Source organism: Coregonus clupeaformis, unplaced genomic scaffold (genome assembly GCF_020615455.1).
Source record: "Coregonus clupeaformis isolate EN_2021a unplaced genomic scaffold, ASM2061545v1 scaf2476, whole genome shotgun sequence".
Classification (NCBI taxonomy): Eukaryota; Metazoa; Chordata; class Actinopteri; order Salmoniformes; family Salmonidae; genus Coregonus; species Coregonus clupeaformis.
This window is the reverse complement of record NW_025535930.1, coordinates 40,001-58,147: the sequence shown is the minus strand read 5'-3', so window position 1 is coordinate 58,147 and position 18,147 is coordinate 40,001. Positions and strand designations below refer to the sequence as shown.

Genomic DNA, 18,147 nt, shown 5'->3' with positions numbered 1-18,147 from the left:
GTCTGTGTGTGTTTGTGTTATAGACAGCTGTAGTAGTAGTGTCTGTGTGTGTTTGTGTTATAGACAGCTGTAGTAGTAGTGTCTGTGTGTGTTTGTGTTATAGACAGCTGTAGTAGTAGTGTCTGTGTGTGTTTGTGTTATAGACAGCTGTCTGTAGTGTCTGTGTGTGTTTGTGTTATAGACAGCTGTAGTAGTAGTGTCTGTGTGTGTTTGTGTTATAGACAGCTGTAGTAGTAGTGTCTGTGTGTGTTTGTGTTATAGACAGCTGTAGTAGTAGTGTCTGTGTGTGTTTGTGTTATAGACAGCTGTAGTAGTAGTGTCTGTGTGTGTTTGTGTTATAGACAGCTGTATTTGTCTGTGTGTGTTTGTGTTATAGACAGCTGTAGTAGTAGTGTCTGTGTGTGTTTGTGTTATAGACAGCTGTTTATGTCTGTGTGTGTTTGTGTTATAGACAGCTGTAGTAGTAGTGTCTGTGTGTGTTTGTGTTATAGACAGCTGTAGTAGTAGTGTCTGTGTGTGTTTGTGTTATAGACAGCTGTAGTAGTAGTGTCTGTGTGTGTTTGTGTTATAGACAGCTGTAGTAGTAGTGTCTGTGTGTGTTTGTGTTATAGACAGCTGTAGTAGTAGTGTCTGTGTGTGTTTGTGTTATAGACAGCTGTAGTAGTAGTGTCTGTGTGTGTTTGTGTTATAGACAGCTGTAGTAGTAGTGTCTGTGTGTGTTTGTGTTATAGACAGCTGTAGTAGTAGTGTCTGTGTGTGTTTGTGTTATAGACAGCTGTAGTAGTAGTGTCTGTGTGTGTTTGTGTTATAGACAGCTGTAGTAGTAGTGTCTGTGTGTGTTTGTGTTATAGACAGCTGTCTGTGTGTGTTTGTGTTATAGACAGCTGTAGTAGTAGTGTCTGTGTGTGTTTGTGTTATAGACAGCTGTAGTAGTAGTGTCTGTGTGTGTTTGTGTTATAGACAGCTGTAGTAGTAGTGTCTGTGTGTGTTTGTGTTATAGACAGCTGTAGTAGTGTGCTGTGTGTGTTTGTGTTATAGACAGCTGTAGTAGTAGTGTCTGTGTGTGTTTGTGTTATAGACAGCTGTGTAGTGTGTCTGTGTGTGTTTGTGTTATAGACAGCTGTAGTAGTAGTGTCTGTGTGTGTTTGTGTTATAGACAGCTGTAGTAGTAGTGTCTGTGTGTGTTTGTTTTATAGACAGCTGTAGTAGTAGTGTCTGTGTGTGTTTGTGTTATAGACAGCTGTAGTAGTAGTGTCTGTGTGTGTTTGTGTTATAGACAGCTGTAGTAGTAGTGTCTGTGTGTGTTTGTGTTATAGACAGCTGTAGTAGTAGTGTCTGTGTGTGTTTTTATAGACAGCTGTAGTAGTAGTGTCTGTGTGTGTTTGTGTTATAGACAGCTGTAGTAGTAGTGTCTGTGTGTGTTTGTGTTATAGACAGCTGTAGTAGTAGTGTCTGTGTGTGTTTGTGTTATAGACAGCTGTAGTAGTAGTGTCTGTGTGTGTTTGTGTTATAGACAGCTGTAGTAGTAGTGTCTGTGTGTGTTTGTGTTATAGACAGCTGTAGTAGTAGTGTCTGTGTGTGTTTGTGTTATAGACAGCTGTAGTAGTAGTGTCTGTGTGTGTTTGTGTTATAGACAGCTGTAGTAGTAGTGTCTGTGTGTGTTTGTGTTATAGACAGCTGTAGTAGTAGTGTCTGTGTGTGTTTGTGTTATAGACAGCTGTAGTAGTGCTGTGTGTGTTTGTGTTATAGACAGCTGTAGTAGTAGTGTCTGTGTGTGTTTGTGTTATAGACAGCTGTAGTAGTAGTGTCTGTGTGTGTTTGTGTTATAGACAGCTGTCTGTGTGTGTTTGTGTTATAGACAGCTGTAGTAGTAGTGTCTGTGTGTGTTTGTGTTATAGACAGCTGTAGTAGTAGTGTCTGTGTGTGTTTGTGTTATAGACAGCTGTAGTAGTAGTGTCTGTGTGTGTTTGTGTTATAGACAGCTGTAGTAGTAGTGTCTGTGTGTGTTTGTGTTATAGACAGCTGTGTAGTAGTGTCTGTGTGTGTTTGTGTTATAGACAGCTGTAGTAGTAGTGTCTGTGTGTGTTTGTGTTATAGACAGCTGTAGTAGTAGTGTCTGTGTGTGTTTGTGTTATAGACAGCTGTAGTAGTAGTGTCTGTGTGTGTTTGTGTTATAGACAGCTGTAGTAGTAGTGTCTGTGTGTGTTTGTGTTATAGACAGCTGTAGTAGTAGTGTCTGTGTGTGTTTGTGTTATAGACAGCTGTCTGTGTGTGTTTGTGTTATAGACAGCTGTAGTAGTAGTGTCTGTGTGTGTTTGTGTTATAGACAGCTGTAGTAGTAGTGTCTGTGTGTGTTTGTGTTATAGACAGCTGTAGTAGTAGTGTCTGTGTGTGTTTGTGTTATAGACAGCTGTAGTAGTAGTGTCTGTGTGTGTTTGTGTTATAGACAGCTGTAGTAGTAGTGTCTGTGTGTGTTTGTGTTATAGCCAGCTGTCTGTGTGTGTTTGTGTTATAGCCAGCTGTAGTAGTAGTGTCTGTGTGTGTTTGTGTTATAGACAGATGTAGTAGTAGTGTCTGTGTGTATTTGTGTTATAGCCAGCTGTAGTAGTAGTGTCTGTGTGTGTTTGTGTTATAGACAGCTGTAGTAGTAGTGTCTGTGTGTGTTTGTGTTATAGACAGCTGTAGTAGTAGTGTCTGTGTGTGTTTGTGTTATAGACAGCTGTAGTAGTAGTGTCTGTGTGTGTTTGTGTTATAGACAGCTGTCTGTGTGTGTTTGTGTTATAGACAGCTGTAGTAGTAGTGTCTGTGTGTGTTTGTGTTATAGACAGCTGTCTGTGTGTGTTTGTGTTATAGACAGCTGTAGTAGTAGTGTCTGTGTGTGTTTGTGTTATAGACAGCTGTAGTAGTAGTGTCTGTGTGTGTTTGTGTTATAGACAGCTGTAGTAGTAGTGTCTGTGTGTGTTTGTGTTATAGACAGCTGTAGTAGTAGTGTCTGTGTGTGTTTGTGTTATAGACAGCTGTAGTAGTAGTGTCTGTGTGTGTTTGTGTTATAGACAGCTGTAGTAGTAGTGTCTGTGTGTGTTTGTGTTATAGACAGCTGTAGTAGTAGTGTCTGTGTGTGTTTGTGTTATAGACAGCTGTAGTAGTAGTGTCTGTGTGTGTTTGTGTTATAGACAGCTGTCTGTGTGTGTTTGTGTTATAGACAGCTGTAGTAGTAGTGTCTGTGTGTGTTTGTGTTATAGACAGCTGTCTGTGTGTGTTTGTGTTATAGCCAGCTGTAGTAGTAGTGTCTGTGTGTGTTTGTGTTATAGACAGCTGTAGTAGTAGTGTCTGTGTGTGTTTGTGTTATAGACAGCTGTAGTAGTAGTGTCTGTGTGTGTTTGTGTTATAGACAGCTGTCTGTGTGTGTTTGTGTTATAGACAGCTGTAGTAGTAGTGTCTGTGTGTGTTTGTGTTATAGCCAGCTGTAGTAGTAGTGTCTGTGTGTGTTTGTGTTATAGACAGCTGTAGTAGTAGTGTCTGTGTGTGTTTGTGTTATAGACAGCTGTAGTAGTAGTGTCTGTGTGTGTTTGTGTTATAGACAGCTGTAGTAGTAGTGTCTGTGTGTGTTTGTGTTATAGACAGCTGTAGTAGTAGTGTCTGTGTGTGTTTGTGTTATAGACAGCTGTAGTAGTAGTGTCTGTGTGTGTTTGTGTTATAGACAGCTGTAGTAGTAGTGTCTGTGTGTGTTTGTGTTATAGACAGCTGTAGTAGTAGTGTCTGTGTGTGTTTGTGTTATAGACAGCTGTAGTAGTAGTGTCTGTGTGTGTTTGTGTTATAGACAGCTGTAGTAGTAGTGTCTGTGTGTGTTTGTGTTATAGACAGCTGTAGTAGTAGTGTCTGTGTGTGTTTGTGTTATAGACAGCTGTAGTAGTAGTGTCTGTGTGTGTTTGTGTTATAGACAGCTGTAGTAGTAGTGTCTGTGTGTGTTTGTGTTATAGACAGCTGTCTGTGTGTGTTTGTGTTATAGACAGCTGTAGTAGTAGTGTCTGTGTGTGTTTGTGTTATAGACAGCTGTAGTAGTAGTGTCTGTGTTATGACCTGTATAGAAGTGTCTGTGTGTGTTTGTGTTATAGACAGCTGTAGTAGTAGTGTCTGTGTGTGTTTGTGTTATAGACAGCTGTTTCTGTGTGTGTTTGTGTTATAGACAGCTGTAGTAGTAGTTTCTGTGTGTGTTTGTGTTATAGACAGCTGTAGTAGTAGTGTCTGTGTGTGTTTGTGTTATAGACAGCTGTAGTAGTAGTGTCTGTGTGTGTTTGTGTTATAGACAGCTGTAGTAGTAGTGTCTGTGTGTGTTTGTGTTATAGACAGCTGTAGTAGTAGTGTCTGTGTGTGTTTGTGTTATAGACAGCTGTAGTAGTAGTGTCTGTGTGTGTTTGTGTTATAGACAGCTGTCTGTGTGTGTTGTGTTATCAGAACTGTAGTAGTAGTGTCTGTGTGTGTTTGTGTTATAGACAGCTGTAGTAGTAGTGTCTGTGTGTGTTTGTGTTATAGACAGCTGTAGTAGTAGTGTCTGTGTGTGTTTGTGTTATAGACAGCTGTAGTAGTAGTGTCTGTGTGTGTTTGTGTTATAGACAGCTGTAGTAGTAGTGTCTGTGTGTGTTTGTGTTATAGACAGCTGTGTAGTGTGTCTGTGTGTGTTTGTGTTATAGACAGCTGTTTTGTCTGTGTGTGTTTGTGTTATAGACAGCTGTAGTAGTAGTGTCTGTGTGTGTTTGTGTTATAGACAGCTGTAGTAGTAGTGTCTGTGTGTGTTTGTGTTATAGACAGCTGTAGTAGTAGTGTCTGTGTGTGTGTGTTATAGACGGTGTAGGTGTCTGTGTGTGTTTGTGTTATAGACAGCTGTAGTAGTAGTGTCTGTGTGTGTTTGTGTTATAGCCAGCTGTCTGTGTGTGTTTGTGTTATAGCCAGCTGTAGTAGTAGTGTCTGTGTGTGTTTGTGTTATAGACAGATGTAGTAGTAGTGTCTGTGTGTATTTGTGTTATAGCCAGCTGTAGTAGTAGTGTCTGTGTGTGTTTGTGTTATAGACAGCTGTAGTAGTAGTGTCTGTGTGTGTTTGTGTTATAGACAGCTGTAGTAGTAGTGTCTGTGTGTGTTTGTGTTATAGACAGCTGTAGTAGTAGTGTCTGTGTGTGTTTGTGTTATAGACAGCTGTCTGTGTGTGTTTGTGTTATAGCCAGCTGTAGTAGTAGTGTCTGTGTGTGTTTGTGTTATAGACAGCTGTCTGTGTGTGTTTGTGTTATAGACAGCTGTAGTAGTAGTGTCTGTGTGTGTTTGTGTTATAGACAGCTGTAGTAGTAGTGTCTGTGTGTGTTTGTGTTATAGCCAGCTGTAGTAGTAGTGTCTGTGTGTGTTTGTGTTATAGACAGCTGTAGTAGTAGTGTCTGTGTGTGTTTGTGTTATAGACAGCTGTAGTAGTAGTGTCTGTGTGTGTTTGTGTTATAGACAGCTGTAGTAGTAGTGTCTGTGTGTGTTTGTGTTATAGACAGCTGTAGTAGTAGTGTCTGTGTGTGTTTGTGTTATAGACAGCTGTAGTAGTAGTGTCTGTGTGTGTTTGTGTTATAGACAGCTGTAGTAGTAGTGTCTGTGTGTGTTTGTGTTATAGACAGCTGTCTGTGTGTGTTTGTGTTATAGACAGCTGTAGTAGTAGTGTCTGTGTGTGTTTGTGTTATAGACAGCTGTCTGTGTGTGTTTGTGTTATAGCCAGCTGTAGTAGTAGTGTCTGTGTGTGTTTGTGTTATAGACAGCTGTAGTAGTAGTGTCTGTGTGTGTTTGTGTTATAGCCAGCTGTAGTAGTAGTGTCTGTGTGTGTTTGTGTTATAGACAGCTGTCTGTGTGTGTTTGTGTTATAGACAGCTGTAGTAGTAGTGTCTGTGTGTGTTTGTGTTATAGACAGCTGTAGTAGTAGTGTCTGTGTGTGTTTGTGTTATAGACAGCTGTAGTAGTAGTGTCTGTGTGTGTTTGTGTTATAGACAGCTGTAGTAGTAGTGTCTGTGTGTGTTTGTGTTATAGACAGCTGTCTGTGTGTGTTTGTGTTATAGACAGCTGTAGTAGTAGTGTCTGTGTGTGTTTGTGTTATAGCCAGCTGTAGTAGTAGTGTCTGTGTGTGTTTGTGTTATAGACAGCTGTAGTAGTAGTGTCTGTGTGTGTTTGTGTTATAGACAGCTGTAGTAGTAGTGTCTGTGTGTGTTTGTGTTATAGACAGCTGTAGTAGTAGTGTCTGTGTGTGTTTGTTATAGCCAGCTGTAGTAGTAGTGTCTGTGTGTGTTTGTGTTATAGACAGCTGTAGTAGTAGTGTCTGTGTGTGTTTGTGTTATAGACAGCTGTAGTAGTAGTGTCTGTGTGTGTTTGTGTTATAGACAGCTGTAGTAGTAGTGTCTGTGTGTGTTTGTGTTATAGACAGCTGTAGTAGTAGTGTCTGTGTGTGTTTGTGTTATAGACAGCTGTAGTAGTAGTGTCTGTGTGTGTTTGTGTTATAGACAGCTGTAGTAGTAGTGTCTGTGTGTGTTTGTGTTATAGACAGCTGTCTGTGTGTGTTTGTGTTATAGACAGCTGTAGTAGTAGTGTCTGTGTGTGTTTGTGTTATAGACAGCTGTCTGTGTGTGTTTGTGTTATAGACAGCTGTAGTAGTAGTGTCTGTGTGTGTTTGTGTTATAGACAGCTGTAGTAGTAGTGTCTGTGTGTGTTTGTGTTATAGACAGCTGTAGTAGTAGTGTCTGTGTGTGTTTGTGTTATAGACAGCTGTCTGTGTGTGTTTGTGTTATAGACAGCTGTAGTAGTAGTGTCTGTGTGTGTTTGTGTTATAGACAGCTGTAGTAGTAGTGTCTGTGTGTGTTTGTGTTATAGACAGCTGTAGTAGTAGTGTCTGTGTGTGTTTGTGTTATAGACAGCTGTAGTAGTAGTGTCTGTGTGTGTTTGTGTTATAGACAGCTGTAGTAGTAGTGTCTGTGTGTGTTTGTGTTATAGACAGCTGTAGTAGTAGTGTCTGTGTGTGTTTGTGTTATAGACAGCTGTAGTAGTAGTGTCTGTGTGTGTTTGTGTTATAGACAGCTGTAGTAGTAGTGTCTGTGTGTGTTTGTGTTATAGACAGCTGTAGTAGTAGTGTTTGTGTGTGTTTGTGTTATAGCCAGCTGTAGTAGTAGTGTCTGTGTGTGTTTGTGTTATAGACAGCTGTCTGTGTGTGTTTGTGTTATAGCCAGCTGTAGTAGTAGTGTCTGTGTGTGTTTGTGTTATAGCCAGCTGTAGTAGTAGTGTCTGTGTGTGTTTGTGTTATAGCCAGCTGTAGTAGTAGTGTCTCTGTGTGTTTGTGTTATAGCCAGCTGTCTGTGTGTGTTTGTGTTATAGACAGCTGTAGTAGTAAGTGTCTGTGTGTGTTTGTGTTATAGACAGCTGTCTGTGTGTGTTTGTGTTATAGACAGCTGTAGTAGTAGTGTCTGTGTGTGTTTGTGTTATAGACAGCTGTCTGTGTGTGTTTGTGTTATAGACAGCTGTAGTAGTAGTGTCTGTGTGTGTTTGTGTTATAGACAGCTGTCTGTGTGTGTTTGTGTTATAGACAGCTGTCTGTGTGTGTTTGTGTTATAGACAGCTGTAGTAGTAGTGTCTGTGTGTGTTTGTGTTATAGACAGCTGTCTGTGTGTGTTTGTGTTATAGACAGCTGTAGTAGTAGTGTCTGTGTGTGTTTGTGTTATAGACAGCTGTCTGTGTGTGTTTGTGTTATAGACAGCTGTCTGTGTGTGTTTGTGTTATAGACAGCTGTCTGTGTGTGTTTGTGTTATAGACAGCTGTAGTAGTAAGTGTCTGTGTGTGTTTGTGTTATAGCCAGCTGTCTGTGTGTGTTTGTGTTATAGCCAGCTGTCTGTGTGTGTTTGTGTTATAGCCAGCTGTCTGTGTGTGTTTGTGTTATAGCCAGCTGTCTGTGTGTGTTTGTGTTATAGCCAGCTGTCTGTGTGTGTTTGTGTTATAGCCAGCTGTCTGTGTGTGTTTGTGTTATAGACAGCTGTCTGTGTGTGTTTGTGTTATAGCCAGCTGTAGTAGTAGTGTCTGTGTGTGTTTGTGTTATAGCCAGCTGTCTGTGTGTGTTTGTGTTATAGACAGCTGTCTGTGTGTGTTTGTGTTATAGACAGCTGTCTGTGTGTGTTTGTGTTATAGCCAGCTGTCTGTGTGTGTTTGTGTTATAGACAGCTGTAGTAGTAAGTGTCTGTGTGTGTTTGTGTTATAGCCAGCTGTCTGCAGAGGAGATAGCGCAGGTACCAGCCAACTCCACCAGCAACATCCTCAACAGGCTAATGGTGACATATGACTCTCGGATACGACCCAACTTTAAAGGTTAGTTACACATACAAAACCAACTCAATAGCCTTGTGGTTGAAGTGTCGCACTGGGATTGAACTGTTTTACAGTAACAACCCTAACCCATGACTCTATTGAACTGTTTTACAGTAACAACCCTAACCCATGACTCTATTGAACTGTTTTACAGTAACAACCCTAACCCATGACTCTATTGAACTGTTTTACAGTAACAACCCTAACCCATGACTCTATTGAACTGTTTTACAGTAACAACCCTAACCCATGACTCTATTGAACTGTTTTACAGTAACAACCCTAACCCATGACTCTATTGAACTGTTTTACAGTAACAACCCTAACCCATGACTCTATTGAACTGTTTTACAGTAACAACCCTAACCCATGACACTATTGAACTGTTTTACAGTAACATTTTACATTTACATTTACATTTTAGTCATTTAGCAGACACTCTTATCCAGAGCGACTTACAGGAGCAATTAGGGTTAAGTGCCTTGCTCAAGGGCACATTTACGTCATTTAGCAGACGCTCTTGTCCAGAGCGACTCACAAATTGATGCATTCACCCTATAGCCAGTGGGATAACCACTTTACAACCCTAACCCATGACTCTATTGAACTGTTTTACAGTAACAACCCTAACCCATGACTCTATTGAACTGTTTTACAGTAACAACCCTAACCCATGACCCTATTGAACTGTTTTACAGTAACAACCCTAACCCATGACTTTATTGAACTGTTTTACAGTAACAACCCTAACCCATGACTCTGTTGAACTGTTTTACAGTAACAACCCTAACCCATGACTCTATTGAACTGTTATACAGTAACAACCCTAACCCATGACTCTATTGAACTGTTTTACAGTAACAACCCTAACCCATTACTCTATTGAACTGTTATACATAGGAGGGGGAACTGTTTTACAGTAACAACCCTAACCCATGACACTATTGAACTGTTTTACAGTAACAACCCTAACCCATGACTCTATTGAACTGTTTTACAGTAACAACCCTAACCCATGACTTTATTGAACTGTTTTACAGTAACAACCCTAACCCATGACTCTATTGAACTGTTTTACAGTAACAACCCTAACCCATGACTCTATTGAACTGTTTTACAGTAACAACCCTAACCCATGACTCTATTGAACTGTTTTACAGTAACAACCCCTAACCCATGACTCTATTGAACTGTTTTACAGTAACAACCCTAACCCATGACTCTATTGAACTGTTTTACAGTAACAACCCTAACCCATGACTTTATTGAACTGTTTTACAGTAACAACCCTAACCCATGACTTTATTGAACTGTTTTACAGTAACAACCCTAACCCATGACTCTATTGAACTGTTTTACAGTAACAACCCTAACCCATGACTCTATTGAACTGTTATACATAGGAGGGGGACAGAGAGAAGAGTAGGAGAGGAGGAGGAGAGGAGGGGGACAGAGAGAAGAGGAGGAGAGGTGGAGGAGGAGAGAGGAGAGGGGGAGGAGGAGAGAGGAGAGGGGGAGGAGGAAGAGAGAAGAAGGAGAGGGGGAGGAGGAGAGAGAAGAGGAGGAGAGTTGGAGGAGAAGAGAGGAGGGGAGGAGAGGTGGAGGAGAAGAGAGGAGAGGGGGAGGAGGAAGAGAGGAGGAGAGGAGGAGGAGAGGAGGAGGAGAGGAGGAGAGGAGGAGAGAAAAGAGGAGGAGAGTTGGAGGAGAAGAGAGGAGAGAGGGGAGGAGAAGAGGAGGGGAGGAGGAGAAGAGAGGAGAGGGGGAGAGGTGGAGGAGAAGAGAGGAGAGGGGGAGGAGAAGAGAGGAGAGGAGGAGGAGAAGAGAGGAGAGGGGGAGAGGTGGAGGAGAAGAGAGGAGAGGAGGAGGAGAAGAGAGGAGAGGAGGAGGAGAAGAGAGGAGAGGGGGAGGAGAAGAGGAGGGGGAGGAGGAGAAGAGAGGAGAGGGGGAGGAGAAGAGGAGGGGGAGGAGGAGAAGAGAGGAGAGGGGGAGAGGTGGAGGAGAAGGAGAGAGGAGGAGGAGAGAGAGGAGAGGAGGAGGAGAAGAGAGGAGAGGGGGAGAAGAGGGGGGAGGAGGAGAGGAGGGGGAGGAGGAGAAGGAGGAGGAGAAGGAAGGAAGGGGAAGAGGAGGGAGGAGGAGGAAAGAGAGGAGAGGAGGTGGAGGAGGAGAAGAGAGGAGAGGAGGAGGAGAAGAGAGGAGGAGGAGAAGAGAGGAGAGGGGGAGAGGAGGGAGGAGGAGAGGGAGGAGGAGGAGAGGAGGGGGAGGAGGAGAAGAGAGGAGAGGGGGAGGAGAAGAGGAGGGGGAGGAGGAGAAGAAGGAGAGGGAGGAGAGGAGGGGGAGGAGGAGAAGAGAGGAGAGGGGAGGACAGAAGGAATCCCTTTGCTTAATTAGCTGAAAGTGCTGCAAGCCTGTGTGTGAATGTGTGTGTGTGTGTGTGTGTGTGTGTGTGTGTGTGTGTGTGTGTGTGTGTGTGTGTGTGTGTGTGTGTGGTGTGTGTGTGTGTGTGTGTGTGTGTGTGTGTGTGTGTGTGTGTGTGTGTGTGTGTGTGGTGTGTGTGTGTGTGTGTGTGTGTGTGTGTGTGTGTGTGTGTGTGTGTGTGTGTGTGTGTGTGTGTATGTGTGTGTGTGTGTGTGTGTGTGTGTGTGTGTGTGTGTGTGTGTGTGTGTGTGTGTGTGTGTGTGTGTGTGTGTGTGTGTGTGTGTGTGTGTGTGTGTGTGTGTGTGTGTGTGTGTGTGTGTGTGTGTGTGTGTGTGTGTGTGTGTGTGTGTGTGTGTGTGTGTGTGTGTGTGTGTGTGTGGGAGAGAGAACCAGGGCCATATGCTGCTAGTGTGGTTGAGCGGAGCGGAATGATCACATGACTGGCATGACCACAGAAATGCCAAACACACACACAAAGACACACACACTGGAATCAAACGGGCATTGGGGTGTTTATGTTGACTCTGTGTAATTGTGTGTGTGTGTGTGTGTGTGTTTCAGGTGTTCCGGTGGAAGACAAGATTAATATGTTCATCAACAGCTTCGGCTCCATCCAGGAAACCAACATGGTGAGCAGAGTTACTAATGCTAAAACCTATGTATGCTAACAATGCTACCAACATTCGCCTGTACGTTATCAACATTAGCCTATATGCTTTTAACATTAGCCTGTATGCTATTAACATTAGCCTGTATGCTACCACCATTAGCCTGTACGCTACCACCATTAGCCTGTATGCTACCACCATTAGCCTGTATGCTACCACCATTAGCCTGTATGCTATCAGCATTAGCCTGTACGCTACCACCATTAGCCTGTATGCTATCACCATTAGCCTTTATGCTACCACCATTAGCCTGTATGGTACCACCATTAGCCTGTATGCTATCAGCATTAGCCTGTATGCTACCAACACACACTTGCATATTCAACTTGTATCATCTGGAGACCGTGTACCCAGAAGCAGCATTCATTGTCGCAGAGGACTTTAACAAAAGTAATTTGAGGTCCGTGCTCCCCAATTACTTTCAACACATTGACTGTCCAACTCGCTAAAATTCTACACTTGACCACTGCTACACACCTTTTCGAAATGGGTATAAGGCCCTCTCCCATCCTACTTTTGGCAAATCTGACCACGACTCCATTTAGCTCCCCCCCGCCTACAAACAGAGTCATCTGACCACGACTCCATTTAGCTCCGCCCCGCCTACAAACAGAGTCAAGAGGGAAGTTCTGGTGGTACGGTCTGTACAACGTTGGTCTGACCAATCAGAGGTCTGTACAACGTTGGTCTGACCAATCAGAGGTCTGTACAACGTTGGTCTGACCAATCAGAATCCATGCTCCAAGACTGTTTTGATCTCGTGGAATATGTTCAGGGGTGCCTCTGGGGTTAACATCAATGAATACGCCGACTCAGTCACCGGATTCTTTAAAAAGTGCATAGATGATGTGATACCGATGGTGTCTTTCAAAACTTACCTGAATCAAAACATTTGGATTGATGGCAGCCTTTTCGGGAAACTGAAGGAGAGAGATGCTGCATAAAAACACAGCAAGGTGACTGGGGACAGTTGTATGGTTCATTTAACCTCTTAAAGTCTAAGCTGTTGGGGGGGAGTTACTAAACTAACATATGGAATTGTTTTAAGAGGGTCACACCATGAATCATTTAAATATTTTACTTGGATTTTTAAAGTTAAAATATTGAATTTGGTCATTACTACTATAACCCATAAAAAACATTGAAAAACACATTCATAAATGGCAAAAAAGCTAGAACAGCTAGCTGTTGTGTTTTAGGACATGTTCAATATCTCTCTAGCTCAGGCTGTTATCCCCACCTGCTTGTTGGTAGAAACGCATTGAATAACACATTCATAAATGGCAAAACAAATAGTCCAGAAAGAAATCAAAAGGAAGTTTGTTTTGAAGTGTCTGTCCTGTATCTGAGAGATATCTGAAAGATCAAGAAATTATTTCATTTCCCCCATATTTAACAAATGAAATGGGCACTCAACTACTCCCCCACAGTGCATTGGGAAAGGATTCAGACCCCTTCACTTGTTACAGCCTTATTCTAAAATGGGCACTCAACTACTCCCCCACAGTGCATTGGGAAAGGATTCAGACCCCTTCACTTGTTACAGCCTTATTCTAAAATGGGCACTCAACTACTCCCCCACAGTGCATTGGGAAAGGATTCAGACCCCTTCACTTGTTACAGCCTTATTCTAAAATGGGCACTCAACTACCCCCCACAGTGCATTGGGAAAGGATTCAGACCCCTTCACTTGTTACAGCCTTATTCTAAAATGGGCACTCAACTACTCCCCCCACAGTGCATTGGGAAAGGATTCAGACCCCTTCACTTGTTACAGCCTTATTCTAAAATGGGCACTCAACTACTCCCCCACAGTGCATTGGGAAAGGATTCAGACCCCTTCACTTGTTACAGCCTTATTCTAAAATGGGCACTCAACTACTCCCCCACAGTGCATTGGGAAAGGATTCAGACCCCTTCACTTGTTACAGCCTTATTCTAAAATGGGCACTCAACTACTCCCCCACAGTGCATTGGGAAAGGATTCAGACCCCTTGACTTTTTCCACATTTAGTTACGTTACAGCCTTATTCTAAAATGGATTAAATTGTTTTCCCCCTCATCAATCTGCACACAATATCCCATAATGACAAAGCAAAGACAGGTTTTTAATTTTTTTTGCAAATGTAAAAAAGAAATATCACATTTACGTAATTATTCAGACCCTTCACGCAGTACTTTGTTGAAGTACCTTTTGCAGCGATTTTGATTTAACACTTTTTTTGGTTACTACATGATTCCATATGTGTTATTTCATAGTTTGTTTGTCTTCACTATTATTCTACAATGTAGAAAATAGTAAAAATATAGAAAAACCCTTGAGTGAGTAGGTGTGTCCAAACTTTTGACTGGTACTGTATGTAAATACGTTTATTTTTATTTTTTATGTGCAAACAATTCTGGAAACTTGTTTTCGCTTGGTCATTATGGGGTATTGTGTGTAGATTGCTGAGTTTTTTTAATTTATTTATATCAACTCGTGCGTTGCTTTACCATGCAGTGGTACAAATGGAAGTGACACATAGACTCCAACTAGCATTTAGCATTTAGCATTTAGCCAGTTGGAAAGCAAAGCACATGTGCATCAAGTATGGCAAAGCTTAGGCATCTGGTGGACGTGGACATGGACATGGATGTGGATGTGGTGGATTGAGACGTAGCAAAAAAACAGATATCTTTACATGGGACGACACATTGGAGATAACATAAGGCAAGTACTGGAAACAATAGAACACTATGAAAAATCTGGGTAACCAGGCCTGCTATTCATAGCAGACTTTGAAAAGGCACTTGATAAAGTACGACTGGGGTTTTTATATAAATGCCTGGAGCATTTCAATTTTGGAGAATCTCTTATAAAATGGGTTTAAATCATGTACAGCAACCCTAGGTGTAAAATAGTAAATAATGGCTATTTCTCAGAAAGTTTTAAACTGTCAAGAGGAGTAAAACAAGGTTGTCCACTATCGGCATATCTATTTATTATTGCCATCGAGATGTTAGCTATTAAAATCAGATGCAACAATAATATCAAGGGATTAGAAATCCAGGGCTTAAAAACAAAGGTGTCATTGTATGCTGATTATTCATGTTTTCTTTTAAATCCGCAAGTTGAATCCCTCCACAGCCTCATAGAGGATCTAGATACATTTTCTAACCTCTGTGGATTACAACCAAATTATGACAAATGTACTATATTACTTATTGGATCACAAAAAAAATAGTTTTTACATTACCATGTAGTTTACCAATAAAATGGTCTGATGGTGATGTGGATATACTCGGAATATATATCCCAAAGGAAATAAATTATCTCACTCCAATACATTTTAATAGAAAGTTATCAAAAACGGATAAGATGTTGCTACCATGGAAAGGTAAATACCTGTCAATTTGTGGAAAAATCACCCTGATTAACTCTTTAGTAGTATCTAGTACCTATTTGCTTATGGTCTTCCCTATGCCTAGCGGACAGTTTTTTAAATGACATGAGAATTTTTTTTCCATTTTATTTGAAACGGCAAGCCAGACAAAATTAAACTGGCCTATTTATATAATGAATATGAATTCTGAGGACAGAAATTATTAAATATTAAAGCATTAGACCTATCACTAAAGGCTTCAGTCATACAAAAGTTATACTTAAATCCGAACTGGTTCTCTAGCAAATTAGTAAGATTGTCTCACCCAATGTTCAATAATCGCTTTTTTCCCTTTATTCAGATTACAACCTCTCACTTTCAGTTATTTGAAAAGGAAATAATCTCCCAAATATCACGATTTCTTAAACAAGCCATAGAAAGTTGGTTGCAATTTCAATTTAATCCTCCAGAAACGACAGAACAAATAATGCAACAACTATTGTGGTTAAACTCAAATATACTAATTGATTAAAGGTATAAAATTCGTTAATTATATCATCGGTAGGACTGGTGGAGTTATGTCGCACATGCAGCTAACAAAAACATATGGAAATGTCTGCTCTACCCAAAATTACAACCAAATAATTGCAGCGTTACCGCAAAAATGGAAGAGGAAAGTGGAAGGGGGAGAAAGTAAGGAACTTGTCTGTTGGCCCTGCATTATAGAACATAATTGGTTAAATAAAATTGTGATAAATAAAAAAGTGTACCAGTTTCATTTAAGGACCAAAGGATTGACAGCCGTCCCATATAGATTGCAAAATAGTTGGGAAGAGATATTTAATGTACCGAGCCCATGGCATAGTGTTTATGAACTGATGCGCAAAACATCGCCGGATTCAAAACTTTAAATTATTATATAAAATTCCCTGCTACCAATAGAATGTTATTTATATGGGGGATACAATCTTCCCAGCTCTGCAGATTTTGCTGCGAAGAGACAGAATCATTAGATCATTTGTTTTGGTACTGTTTACTCCAATTAGGGAAGGGGTGGTGGGGTTGGAAAGTAATAAAGGGAAATATATTTTTTTAAAGGATATGTATGTATATGTATTTATATGTATGTGTGTGTATATGTATGTGTGTGTAGGTATGTGTATGTATATATATATATATATATATTTGCGAGAGAAAAAAACATATGGGGGATTGGAAGTGATGCAGACAATTACATTGATGGAAGTTACAATCTTTCTGCAATATTAAAGCTGATCTACCCCCTAAAAAAAAAAAAACATATCTCTAACTTAAACAGAAAGATTTTGGGGGGATTTGTATTATTATGCTAATTAGATCTCCATGGGGGAGCGAACGTTGACTCCAGGGGGTTAATTGACTGTGTACTAACAAATGATTGGTTGTTGCTAGGACTACCGTGTGAACATCTTCCTGCGTCAGCGGTGGAACGACCCGAGGCTGAAGCTCCCGGCAGACTTTAAAGGAGAAGCGCTGACAGTGGACCCCAAGATATTCCAGTGTCTATGGAAACCAGACCTGTTCTTCGCTAACGAGAAACATGCCAACTTTCATGATGTCACGCAAGACAACATCCTGTTATTTATCTTCAGGAATGGAGACATTCTCATCAGCATGAGGTCTGTATGTCTGTCTGTCTGTCTGTCTGTCTGTCTGTCTGTCTGCCTGTCTGCCTGTCTGCCTGTCTGTCTGTCTGTCTGTCTGCCTGTCTGTCTGTCTGTCTGTCTGTCTGTCTGTCTGTCTGTCTGTCTGTCTGTCTGTCTGTCTGTCTGCTAGTGATAGGAAGTTTGACTCTTGTTAATGACTGAGATCTTATCAACTCGTTCAAAATAACAAATATTTAGACTAATTTTGTTTATTTGATTCAGTAATGTCCAGAGCACGCAGAACCCCCTACCGGCGAACGACGAACTAAAAACTCAAAATAATAATCTTCTACAAGCCTCTCGTTCACCATGGGGGGTTAGGGTTAGGGTCACCATGGGGGGTTAGGGTTACCATTGGGGGTTAGGGTTAGGGTCACCATGGGGGGTTAGGGTTACCATGGGGGGTTGGGGTTAGGGTCACCATGGGGGGTTAGGGTTAGGGTCACCATGGGGGGTTAGGGTTAGGGTCACCATGGGGGTTAGGGTTACCATGGGGGTTAGGGGTTAGGGTTACCATGGGGGGTTAGGGTTAGGGGTCACCATGGGGGTTAGGGTTAGCCATGGGGGTTAGGGGTTAGGGTTACCATGGGGGGTTAGGGTTAGGGTCACCATGGGGGGTTAGGGTTAGGGTTACCATGGGGGGTTAGGGTTAGGGTTACCATGGGGGGTTAGGGTTAGGGTTACCATGGGGGGTTAGGGTTAGGGTTACCATGGGGGGTTAGGGTTAGGGTTACCATGGGGGGCTTATGTTGTTTGTGACTGAGACTTATTAAAGTGTGCTTCCAACATTATACATTTGTGATTGCTAGGCATACAAATACAATTCTTTCTTGATAGCTTTGAAACGAGGTCTAGAAGCGGCCCCAACCAGACTAGTTTATGAACGACTCTTGGCGGAACACTTGACTGTCGCGAGGAAGATAAGCACAATATCGTTGGAACTGCAGCAGTCCCCCAAACGATTCGTTTTTGAGTTTGAGTGTTGAGGCATGTGTATGGTTTGGATCTACAAATCTGTGTCTATCGATAACATTCAATAATCAATTAATTGCACTAACTGTTACACTAGGCGATCAATTATCAATTCATAACATGTATTTTTCTTCTCTATGTGTGATCTATTTTTCTGCACCCACATGATAGACAATTAGTGGTTGGAGCACATCTCCAGACTCTGAGCTGGTGGTGTTAATCCTGCTGTAGGACTCATTGCCTCTGTATCTCCAGAGTCTTTGAGCTGGTGGTGTTAATCCTGCTGTAGGACTCATTGCCTCTGTATCTCCAGAGTCTCTGAGCTGGTGGTGTTAATCCTGCTGTAGAACTCATTGCCTCTGTATCTCCAGAGTCTCTGAGCTGGTGGTGTTAATCCTGCTGTAGGACTCATTGACTCTGTATCTCCAGTCTCTGAGCTGGTGGTGTTAATCCTGCTGTAGGACTCATTGCCTCTGTATCTCCAGAGTCTCTGAGCTGGTGGTGTTAATCCTGCTGTAGGACTCATTGCCTCTGTATCTCCAGAGTCTTTGAGCTGGTGGTGTTAATCCTGCTGTAGGACTCATTGACTCTGTATCTCCAGAGTCTCTGAGCTGGTGGTGTTAATCCTGCTGTAGGACTCATTGACTCTGTATCTCCAGAGTCTCTGAGCTGGTGGTGTTA

General features: G+C 41.8%; 1 protein-coding gene across 1 annotated transcript in view; it reads left to right on the top strand.

The window, feature by feature from the left end:
- Nucleotides 1–18,147, top strand: part of LOC121559651 (glycine receptor subunit beta) — a 62,409-nt gene that overhangs the window by 9,988 nt on the left and 34,274 nt on the right. Inside the window, 3 exon segments of the mRNA XM_041872766.2 lie at nt 8,258–8,364; nt 11,341–11,408; nt 16,241–16,467. Coding sequence (XP_041728700.2) covers nt 8,258–8,364; nt 11,341–11,408; nt 16,241–16,467 — 402 coding nt within the window.